This window comes from Colobus angolensis, unplaced genomic scaffold, assembly GCF_000951035.1.
Source record: "Colobus angolensis palliatus isolate OR3802 unplaced genomic scaffold, Cang.pa_1.0 Scaffold19, whole genome shotgun sequence".
Lineage (NCBI taxonomy): Eukaryota > Metazoa > Chordata > Mammalia > Primates > Cercopithecidae > Colobus > Colobus angolensis.
This window is the reverse complement of record NW_012115043.1, coordinates 5,265,457-5,276,950: the sequence shown is the minus strand read 5'-3', so window position 1 is coordinate 5,276,950 and position 11,494 is coordinate 5,265,457. Positions and strand designations below refer to the sequence as shown.

Below are 11,494 nucleotides of genomic sequence, written 5' to 3'. Positions count from 1 at the left end.
ATCCTGGCTAACATGGTGAAACTCCATCTCTACTAAAAATACAAAAATTAGCCAGGCATGGTGGCACACACCTGTAATCCCAGCTACTTGGGAGGCTGAGGTAGGACAATCACTTGAACCTGGGAGGTGGAGGTTGCAGTGAGCCAAGATTGTGCCACTGCACTCTAGCCTGGACAACACAGTGAGACTCCATTCAAAAAAAAGAAAGAAAAGAAAAAGACAAAGAAAAGTCACGCTGAGTAGGGGTCCTTCTTCCTCCTGGAGGTGGTGGGGGTACTCCAGGTATGGCAGGGGACTTTCTCAGTGCACATTAAAAGTTCTAGGTATTCATGAAGGGGGAGAAGTCTTTCTGGCTTCTATCTGACTCAGTCTTCTACAGTCCTGGGCTGGATAAGGACACTCTTGGAAAAACTTTTTTTTTTCCCCCCCCAAGACGGAGTTTTGCTCTTGTTGTCCGGGCTGGAGTGTGATGACATGATCTCGGCTCATGGCAACCTCCACCTCCCGAGTTCAAGCGATTCTCCTGTCTCAGCCTCCTGAGTAGCTGGAATTACAGGTACCCACCACTACGCCCAGCTAATTTTTTGGTATTTTTAGTAGAGATTGGGGTTTCACCATGTTGGCCAGGCTGGTATTGAACTCCTGACCTCATGTGCTCCACCTGCCTCGGCCTCCCAAAGTGCTGGGATTACAGGCATGAGCTACTGTGCCCGGCCAAAAAAACTTTTTTTTTTTCCTGAGAGATGGGGTCTCACTCTGTCATCCAGGCTGAAGTTCAGTGTTGCGGTCCCAGCTCACTGTAACCTTGAATCTCTGGGCTCAAGTGATCCTCCCGCCTCAGCCTCCTGAGGAGCTGGGACTGCAGGCTCATGCCACCACACCTGGCCAGGTTCCTGTCCTTTTTAGTGCTTCTCAGACACAACCAGCGCTCCCTGAGGAGGTCAATAGAGGAGTCTCGTGCATAGAATGCGTCCTTCCGGCATTCCCTAGGGAAATCAGGCATCACTGAGACTGTTTGGTGAAGTGGGTGAGCACCTCTTTCAGCCCCTGCTCAGGATTCCCAAACTGCAGGGATCCAAGTCCACCGAATCTCTAGTCCTCTTCCCTGGTTTGAGCTCCTGGGGCCTGAGAGAATTTGATATTTTGGAGGTCCTGTTGCCTGGTGTAGTGGGAAGAGCACTGGGTTCAAAGTCATGATTTGGGCTCAGATCTCAGCTCTGCCCCCTCCCAGATAGGTGAGCTAGGATAAGTCAGGTGATCATTCTGAGCCTTAGTTTTCTCATCTATAAAATGGGAGTAGTAACTCCTAGTCTTCCAGGTGATTATAAAGACGAAGTGAGATTAGAGATGTGAAGGAACCTAGTATAGTGCCTTAAACAGGGGGCACTTAATTAATAGTAATTGAACCAAGTTGACACCTGATGAGGTGGCACATGGTGGGAGCCCCACATAACCTGAGACAGAGAAGAGTGGAAGAGAACCGTAGGAGTCATCACCCACTGCTGGCTGGAAGAACAGCCTTTTGGGGAGAGGCAGGGGGAGAGAGCAGCCAGAGAAGTCAGCTTAGGAGAGGGCTACGGCCTGTAGTTTCTCTCCTGCTGCTATGAGCTGAAGTGTACCCCTTCAACATTCCTCTTTTTTGTTTGTTTTTTGAAATGGAGTCTCACTCTGTTGCCCAGTCTGGAGTGCAATGACACAATCTCAGCTCACTGCAACCTCCGCCTCCTGGGTTCAAGCGATTCTCCTGCGTTGGCCTCCTAAGTAGCTGGGATTACAAGAATGCGCCACCATGCCCAGCTAATTTTTGTATTTTTAGTAGAGACTGGGTTTTGTCATGTTGGCCAGGCTGGTCTCGAACTCCTGATCTCAGGTGATCCACCTGCCTCAGCCTCCCAAAGTGCTGGGATTACAGGCATGAGCCACTGTGCCCGGCCAACATTCCTGTGCTGAAGTTTTAACCTCCAGTACCTCAGAATGTGACTGTATTTGGAAACAGGACCTTTACATAGGTAATCAAGTTAAGATGAGGTCATCTGGGTGGGCCCTCATCCAACATGACTCATGTCCTTACAAGAAGAGGAGACTAAGACAGACCCAGAAAAAAGACGACATAGAGACACAGGGAGAAGATGGCCATCTACAAGCCAAGGAAAGAGGCTCAGAAGGAACCAACCCTGCTGACACCTTGATCTTGGACTTCCAGCCTCCAGAACTGTGAGAATCAGTCTCTGTTGTTCAAGCCGCCTAGTCTGTGGCACTTTGTTATGGCAGCCTCAGCAGATTCATGTACTTGCCATGTGGTCAGTTGAGTGTGTATCTCCAATTGTAGTGGGATCTTGGACTGCTGTGGCTTCTAGAAAGTTGGACATGGGGTAAGGTGATATTTTCTGCTCCTCTCAGAACTGGTTAGACCAAATGGCTTTGTCAAAATCTGGAAAACAGTCACACTTTAAGAGGGTCTTGGTGGCCCAGCATGGGGGCTCACGCCTGTAATCCCAGCACTTTGGGAGGCTGAGGAAGGCGGATCACAAGGTCAGGAGATGGAGACTATCCTGGCTAACATGGTGAAACTCCATCTCTACTAAAAAATTAGCCAGGCATGGTGGCGGATGCCTGTAGTCCCAGCTAGTTGGGAGGCTGAGGCAGGAGAATGGCATGAACCCAGGAGGCAGAGCTTGCAATGAGCCAAGATTGCACCACTGCACTCCAGCCTGGGCGACAGATCGAGACTCTGTCTCAAAAAAAAAAAAAAGAGGATCTTGGCTAAGTAGAACATAAGAAGAGAAGGGGCCAAGATGGTGAAAGGACTTAAGGCCATGCCAGCTCTCCTGGAGGGAAGGCAACTCAGCCTCACCAAGCATCTGAAGGCATTTCTAATGATCAGTGATGCTCCAGGGTGGCATGGACACCCTCAATGGACAGTAAGCTGTGGTTGGTGTGAGTGCTGTGAAGGTGATCCAGGCCACAGGCCAGGAAGTGGGGCTCCATGAATCTTTTTTCTCAAACCTGAGCATCTGTAATGCTGGGCCTTGGCCCCAAAACCCCCTCTTTCTTTTTTTTTTTTTTTTTGAGATGGGGTCTTGCTCTGTCGCCCAGGCTGGAGTGCAGTGGCGCAATCTTGGCTCACTGCAACCTCTACCTCCTGGTTTCAAGCAATTCTCCTGTCTCAGCCTCTGAATAGCTGGAATTACAGGTGCCCACCACCATGTCTGACTGATTTTTTGTATTTTTAGTAGAGATAGGATTTCACCATGCAAAACCTCTCTTTGGCCCTCCAGGATAACTGGTCCTGTTTCCCAGCTCCTCAGCCTCCTCTCTTCCAGTCTCTTTGTCTGTGTGTGTGTGTGTGTGTGCATGTAGGCACACACACACTGTATCCAGTCCCCAACATAAGACTGTGAACTCCTAAGGGTGGGGGATGTCAATCCTATTTCCTTCTCCTTCTCTGTCTGTAGTTCCCACTCACATCAAACTACTCAGACCGATTTCTCTGCTTTGAAAGGTCTCAGAGCCCAGAAAAAGAGGGGAAACAATTCCCCAGGCTCTTTGCAAAGACCCTGCCTGAAACAGGCTTCATGTTGGGCTAGCAGACTATCCTGTGGGCATGCTTAGGGCCTGGTGGCCAGGAATCTCTAAGGAGGGGCCTGGAGAGCCAGAGTTCCTGGCCTGGCAGCTCCTCTCTCCAGTTCCACACAATGGCCCGGGTCTTTGGGGAGGTGCATGGTGTGAATCAGCTATCTGTATATCCCTGAGTTGGAAAATGTGTGGTTGAAGTCACATAGGGCCATTGGGAAGTCAGGCAAAGGAAGATGCTAAAGTGGGGAGCCTTCTCCCCAGTATCCTTTCCTTGGTCCCTGCTGTCCCTGGGAGGAGCCTCAGGCATGAGTGCAACTTCATTATACGGTGACTCTGCATGCACAAGGGGTATTAATAATTCATACAAATCTGCAAGTTAAATGCTATGTCAAAAATAGAAATGCAATTGTCTACAATAAAATTAAAAACATAAAGTCCTCAATCCAAAGGCTTCTGTCAACAGAGCTTCCTGTCATCTGGAAGCACAAACCTCTCGCTGTGCTGGGGAGAAATACAATCCCTCTGTGTGTTTGCATCTCACCTTCCCCCTCTTCAACCACCCGAGCCTCAGCAGTGTCTCCAGAGAGGCCTTTACAGGCAAAGGGATGCTGTGCGCTTGTTCTGCCCACCACACCCTGATCCAACCTCTCTGCTGCAGCTGGGCCTCTGAGGACCCTGCCTGCTGGGCGGATTTCCAAAAGCTGGTTGGAGATGAGAGAGTCTTTCCAGAGACTGGTTCAGGGTGGAAGAAATGGGCAGGTATGGGAGAGGTGGTGGCAGTCCCTTTTTCTTCCTCAGAGGAGACAGACAGATGGACAGACAGACACCAAGGGCTGGGAGTCAGGAGACCTGGATTCTAGCTCCACCTCACTCCTAACCACCAGTGTGGTCTTGAACAGGTCCCTTACCCCCTCTGAGCCTCAGCTTCTTCATCTGAGAAAGGAAGGTATTGACAGACCAGTGGGATCCAAATCTCCTAAAGCTGGGAAACCCTGTTTTTATGTGAAATCTTACCTAGAGCACCTCACTATAGAAACTAGATTAAAATGGAGAGGTGGGGGTGGGGTGGGGACCAGATTCCTAATGATTAGGCTCCCGCCCCCATTCTCCCACGAGAAACCATAGGCTTTTGTGAAACACAGAAGGAAGTCCTATGGTCTGGATCAATTCTTTCCAAATGCAGACCTGCAGACAGGACTGGCTGCCTCAGAACCATCTGGGGAGCTTATTAAAAATAGAGATCCCCCAGTCCCAGGAGGTCACAGACGCAGCCTGGGAATATGCATTTTAACCCCCCGCCACCTGCTTGTCAGCTCTGGTGTGCAGTCAGGTTTGGATGCTGTGGGATCAAGTGGTCCCCAAGGTCCTTTTCCTGCCCTAAAAAAATTCTGACAAGACTGTGCCTGCATCGAAGGGCCCTGCAGGTGTCCTCCCATCTGTCCCTGTGACCTCTGCATTCACAGCCTCCTAAAATATCCTGCTTCTGCTCAGCAGCCCTGTCCTCTCTGGCTTTGCAAAGCCTCAGGCCCCAGGGGAGGTGGCGGACTGTGTCGCTGAGCTTCCCCTGAAACCGAGCATGTTACTGGAGAGTCAGAGGCAGGGACACAGCCCAGGAAGTTCAGCTTCAGCTGACTCACTGCCTCTAAGGGCTTGGTCTGTGGGGAAGGCACTGACAGGCAGGGTGTGTTGGCTAAAAGGAGGCTCGTGGAGGGTCTGTGGCACCCAGGGATAGAAATCAAGCCATCATAGAGGGCTTCAGAGTTTGCAAAGGACTTTAGACATGCATAGCCTCACATGAGCCAGCCACCAACCATGGCAGCTGGGCAGGGCAGGGCTCACTGTTGTTATATCAGTTTTGTACTTGGGGAAGCAGAGTAATTAAGGCTTTTTTCAGGGTCAACATTGGCTGTGAGACCTGAGCCCACGAGGTGACAAATCTTATCCTCCTTTCCTACAATTGTTTTTCCCAGACATGAGACCTGGGCTGCTTGAGGCTACATCAGAGTCACCTGCAGTACCTGTTAAAATACAGATTGTGGGGCCCACAGAATCAGAATGTGTGTGTGTGCAAGTGCAGGGGGTGAAGTTAGATAAATTCAGGTCATCCATACCTGCTGTTTCTCCTCTTTTCCCAGCCTTTTCTGCCATCTCTGGCCCAGGGCCCATGGCTGCTCATGTGGGCGCTTACATCCAAAGACAGAGCTAATCTTACAAGAAGAATTCAATTTCTTTGGACAGGAGAGACCACAGGCTCAGAGAGGTGAGTAACTTGCTTCAGGCCACACAGCACTTAGAGATGGCAGACCTGGGATTCAAAGCTGTGTCCACGGCACCACTGGCAGCATTTAGTGATGCCCTATGGCGATAAATAGCAGGGACGGTATTCACAGTGGGAGAATAATTCAGCTTTTATTTTTTTTGAGACAGAGTCTCACTCTGTTGCCCATGCTGGAGTGCAGTAACTTAATCTTGGCTGCAACCTCTGCCTCCTGGGTTCAAGTTATTCTTGTGCCTCAGCCTCCCAAGTAGCTGGGATTACAGATGTATGACACAACGCCCCGCTAATTTTTGTATTTTTAGTAGAGATTGGGTTTTGCCATGTTGGCCAGGCTGGTCTCGAACTCCTGACCTCAAATGATCTGCAGGCCTCGGCCTCCCAAAGTGCTGGGATTACAGGCGTGAGCACCGCACCCAGCCAATTTAGCCTTTTAAGGTGTGTGTGAGTGAGGAACGCTCAGTCCTCTTACAGTGCCCCACCCAGATCCTTTGGGCCCACCTACCGTCCAGCCTGGGGGGCAGGCACACTCGCCGGTGATGTGGTGGCAGGTGCCCCCATTCTGGCAGGGGCAGCGCAGCTCACAGTGAGCTCCATGGCTCCCAGGAGGGCACAGCTCCTCACAGCTGCATGGAGAAGCAGAGGTGTTAGACACAGCAGCATTCAGATCAGGTGGCAGGGCCCCAGTGCTCCAGGGTTCCCTAGGAATTCCTTCACAGTCAATGGATCTGTATTAGCTACAGCATCAGCTGAGCTGCAGTCCTGCTCCCTGCCAGGAGGGGGCAGCAGGGCTCAGACTGAATACATTGGAATGTAGGGTGCTTGGGCCAATACTTTTGGGATGACTTAAGTGTTCTTAGCGTAAAAGAAGACTGTTCTGGGGAGGAGGCTGAGGAAGGCCTCCTGAGGAGGAAGACATTTTACTTGGGCCTTAAAGGTGAAGTCAATTTCACCAGGAGAATGGAAGGAAGGGCATGCTAGGCCAAAGTAATCCCATGAATGAAGGCACTGAAAAGTGCCCATGGATCCCGTCTTCAAGAATCTGCCTAGACTCAGAGAGGGGAAGAATCTGGAGCACGTTCCTTCCAGGCTCGGGAAGGCTCCCAGCTCCCATGACAGGCTCATGTGCAGGGACTGGGCGCTGTTGAAGTGTGGGGCAGGATTTGCATGAGGTCTTGGTCTTGGGCCTTCATCCAATGGCCCTTGCCTCTAGCTCACTAGGACTTGGGAGCTGAGCAGACATCGGGGTAGGGAACACCCTCAATCAACAACGTCTCTGTGGTCAGAGTCCTTGGCCACCCCTCAGGATCTAGGCTGTTGGAGAGGGCACTGAGCCTGCTACAGGGTTGGGAGGAGAACTTCAGTCTTGCCTCTGAGGGGGTCTCGGCTAAGCAGTCTTGTAGATCTCCTGTCAATACTATTCTCCGGGCAACTGGAGTGAGGGGCTGTTTGGTGTCTCGGGAGAGAAAGTAGGGGGGAGAGGAACAGCGGAGTAATCCTCCCAAATCTGTACGTGGTATCTGCCCAGGACCCTCACCTCTCTCTCTGTGTGTCACACCTCTCCCAAATGCCCTAAAAGGGAAGGCCCCAGGTGAGCAGCATCATATGGGGTAAGGTCAGAAGAGACGTCCAAGATAAGGACTGCCTCTGCTAGGAAGGGCCTTCTGGGAGGGTTTTAGAGAGCGCCCACTCGGGCAGTCTCAGGAAGGACCAGTCAACGGGGTCCTGGAAGGCAGGAATCTGAGACCTGCGTGGGTGAGGCCTGGGCATTTAGACTCACAGGAGATTTCACAGCCAAGACTATCCCAACCCTCCTGGTCCCACCAGCCAGCCCACCCACAAGGAGCCCAGGGCTGGGTGTGCAGCTGCGGTAAGGCGGCCACTCTAGGCCCCGCCCCAGCCCCTCCACCCCCTCCACTCTCCCCACCCACGCACCCTCCAAGTCCCGCCCCTCCAGGTCCCGCCCCGTCCAGGCCCTGCCGCATGACTCACTAGACGCCGGTATAGCCAGGCGCGCAGAGGCACTCGCCGGTGCGGGGGTCGCAGCTGGCACCGTGTCGGCACTGGCACGGCAGCTGGCATCCCTTGCCGTGGGTGCCAGGCGCGCAGAGCTCCTCGCAGCGCCATCCACGGAAGCCGGCGGCGCACACGCAGGCGCCTGTGATGGGGTTACACAGGGCGCCGTTCTGGCACTGGCACCGGTTGCTGCAGTGGGGCCCCCAGTGGTCGCTGTCGCAGCCTGCAAGAGACGGGGCAGTCAGGGATCAGGAGCCCCGCAGGCTCTCCTTGGGACAGGGGCCAGGAACCGATGCCCATGAGGCTTTCCCATCTTTGCAGTGCTCCTCCCTGGACAGGCGGCAGCAAGGGGTGCCTGGGTGGAAGCTTTGGCGCCTCATAACCTCCATCAGTTCTTCCACCAAGCCACGCAAACAGTCACACAGGCTGAGAAGGGCAGAGCGTTTGTTTCCTCAAGGAACCCATCTCCTGGTCCGGCCATTCTCTTCCAACCAAATGGCTGCCCTAAATCCCCCTCTCCTGATTGAAATTCCGGAGCCACAAGCTGTTTACATCCCTCTGTCTTTGCTAAGCTCTTGGTTGGCTGCCTGTCTCTGTTCCTTTCTGCCGGGCCCTTTCTTTTCCCATCTGCCACCCCTCTTCTCTGTGACCCTACCCGTCTTCTTGGGGCCTGCTGGACCCAGCCCAGTCCGGCTCCCATTTGTCTATCTTTCCTGCCCCCTTCTCCCTCTTCTCCACACGCGTTGGTTTTCTCACCTTTTGCATTTCACTCACTCTCTGGGAATATTTCCTCTAACTCCCTGCCCCTCCCTTGGCTCCATCTCCCTGTCACCCTTTTCATCTCTTCCTCATGCTTCTTCCTTTCAGTAATGGCTACGCCTGCTGGTTGCTTCGGCTTCAGTTCAATTTCATTACTTTCCAAGCAGCCAGCTTCAGAAGGAGCAGGAAAAAGAAATGCTTCCCTGGGAAGTAACAGACAGCCTTCAAGATCTTTACATGTAATTAAATGTTCCAAAGAGCGATAGCTGAGCCAGTTTTGCAGAAATTCACACTCTACAGCTATGGAAAGGGGCTGAATAGCAGAGCCCCAGAGAGGTCACCCAGCCTGCTGCCACCTCCCACTCTGACCCTCGCCTGATGCGTATGGGACACACAATAACAAGATGTCCTCAGTTACAGCCTCATTCACTCCAATTTTGGGGTGAGACTAGGGTGTGGAGTTCAGGCATGGACAGGCACACAAAATGTTCTGGGAGAAGTTCGATAGAAAGAATGATTGCTTCCAGCTAAGGAGATCAGGCAAGACTTCTTAAAACAGAAGCCATCTCAAGTGGGCTGTGAAGGATGTCTCACTTGTCTGCCTAATAGGGTGAGCAACCATCTTGCTTTCAGCACCAAAAGTTCCACATTCTGGGAAATTCCTCAGTCCTGGGCAAACTAGAATGGCCGGTCACCAAGATTATCTGTTGCTGTTTGTGCTCCAGGTTTCTAGAGTTTAGACACTCAGAGAGGAAAGGGGGCAGGTGAGTGGGATTGGGAAGGTGTCACTTGGGTAGGCTCAATATAAGCAAAGATACAGCGGTATTCAAATGTTGGGCACGTACAAGGGTACAAGGTTCCAGTGTGGTCAGTGAGCACATGTGGTCTTTGGGGGCTGAAGGTTGGTGGAAGGATCAGCCCCACCAGTCCCCCACATGTCCCTCCCACCTGCTGACCAACGTCAAGTGATCAGTGTCATGGAGCCTGCCCATCATCCTTTAGCAGACAGAACCACCAAGGCCTGGAACCCCCATTACCCTATCTTGGTTCATCCCTTCTTCATCTGTGCCCCAAGTGTTCATACACACAAACTGAGCTGCCAAATTATGAGTGAGTCTCACCCTATATTTTCCACCTGCTATTACAGTGAGTAAAGCAAAAATTAAGTCCATTTATAGCTACAGCCTCCACTCACGTTGAAAAAGGCTCACAGAAGGCTGGACGCTGTGGCTCATGCCTGTAATCCTAGCACTTTGGGAGGCTGAGGTGGGTGGAACTCTTGAGCTCAAGAGTTCGAGACCAGCCTGGGCAACATGGTAAAACCCCATCTCTACTAAAATACAAAAAATTAGATGGGCGTAGCAGTGTGCGCCTGGAGTCCCAGCTACTTGGGAGGCTGAGTCAGGAGAATTGCTTGAACGTGGGAGGCAGATGTTGCAGTGAGCCAAGATTGTGCCACTGTACTCTAGCCTGGGCAACAGAGCAAGACTCCATTTCAAATAATAATAATAATAATAATAATAAATAAAGGCTCACAGGACAGAGAGTGACTGAGTATCTAGCAGTCCAGCACCTCCTACCTTATCCTCTCTCTGGGACACACATTCAGTGAGCAGGAGGACCAGCAGAATCATCTATGGTACCATTTCTCTTTTAGTTGCCAAGCACATGTAGTTTAATTCACATAGCTTATTGTCCATATGTTGTGACTGTATTATAATAATGACAACCACATTTTACTTACTTATTATTTTGAGACAGAGTCTCACTCTGTTGCCCAGGATGGAGTACAGTGGTGTGATCTCGGCTCACTGCAACCTCTGTCTCCCGGGTTCAAGCAATTCTGCCTCAGCCTCCCGAGTAGCTGGGATTACAGGTGTACGCCACCACGCCCGGCTAATTTTTGTATTTTTAGTAGAGATGGGGTTGCACCATGTTGGCCGGGCCGGTCTCAAACTCTTGACCTCAGGTGATCCATCCACCTCAGTCTCCCAAAGTGCTGGGATTGCAAGCATGAGCCACTGCGCCCAGCCAGCCAACCACATTTTAAAAGCTCCCTGTGTGCCAGGCACCATCCTAGAAGTGCTACATACATGAATAAATTTAAACCTCACAACAACCATGTAAGTTAGGTTTTCTTATTTTCCCATTTGACAGATGGAGAAAGACATGGTCAGAGATGTTAAGTGATTGCCCGAGGTTACAGCAAGAGCAAGTCCAGGTCTCCTGCTTCTAGCTCTCCCCACTGCAGGTCACTGGGACACTTTCTGGAGGAAGAGTCCAAGGAGTGAAATTTAGAGGTGGTCTTGAGGACAAGGTGGCAGCCACAAAGCACAGGTCAGGGATACCACAGAGACTAGCCACTTCTTCTCTGTTCATCACTATGAACCACCCCAGGATCCAGCACAAGGAAGTCCCTTCCTTTGTTGGGGCTGCAGTTATGGCCCTGAGACCTTGGTTCTGTATGAAACTGTTGGAGCCAAAAGCCAGTTTGTTCTTGGTGCATCTCAGAGCATACAGTTATGCTTTGCTTATCAAACACACTCTGTTCTTTCTGGCACAGCCAAAACCCAGTAGGAAGCAAAACTAGCCTTCTGATAAGGAAGCCAGAATGTTGTCATAAAGTCCACATGGTAACACTTGGGTGTTTTCATTCTTCTGCTTGTCCATTCAGAAACATTTACCAAGGACCTGCTACTGCCAGAAAGCACCCTGCCCTGTTGGGGCGCACAGTCTAGCGGGGCAGAAATGCTGGAGCAGCATTCATGGTACACTACCGACGTGCTCTAATAAGGGTGGCTCAGGGCATTATAGAAGGACGTGTAAACACAATTCTATTAAGACTGGCACTCTGCTTTCTCACAACAC

At 51.4% G+C, this 11,494-nt stretch overlaps 1 protein-coding gene across 3 annotated transcripts in view; it reads right to left on the bottom strand.

Moving 5' to 3' along the window:
* MEGF11 (multiple EGF-like-domains 11) overlaps window positions 1–11,494 on the bottom strand; it is a 381,035-nt gene that overhangs the window by 79,573 nt on the left and 289,968 nt on the right. For all 3 annotated transcript variants that reach the window (XM_011940371.1, XM_011940373.1, XM_011940374.1), the window contains 2 exons: window positions 7,844–8,090; window positions 6,357–6,477 (listed from right to left, as the gene is read on the bottom strand). In XM_011940371.1, the coding sequence (XP_011795761.1) occupies window positions 6,357–6,477; window positions 7,844–8,090 (368 nt within the window). The remainder of the gene's footprint in view (window positions 1–6,356; window positions 6,478–7,843; window positions 8,091–11,494) is intronic.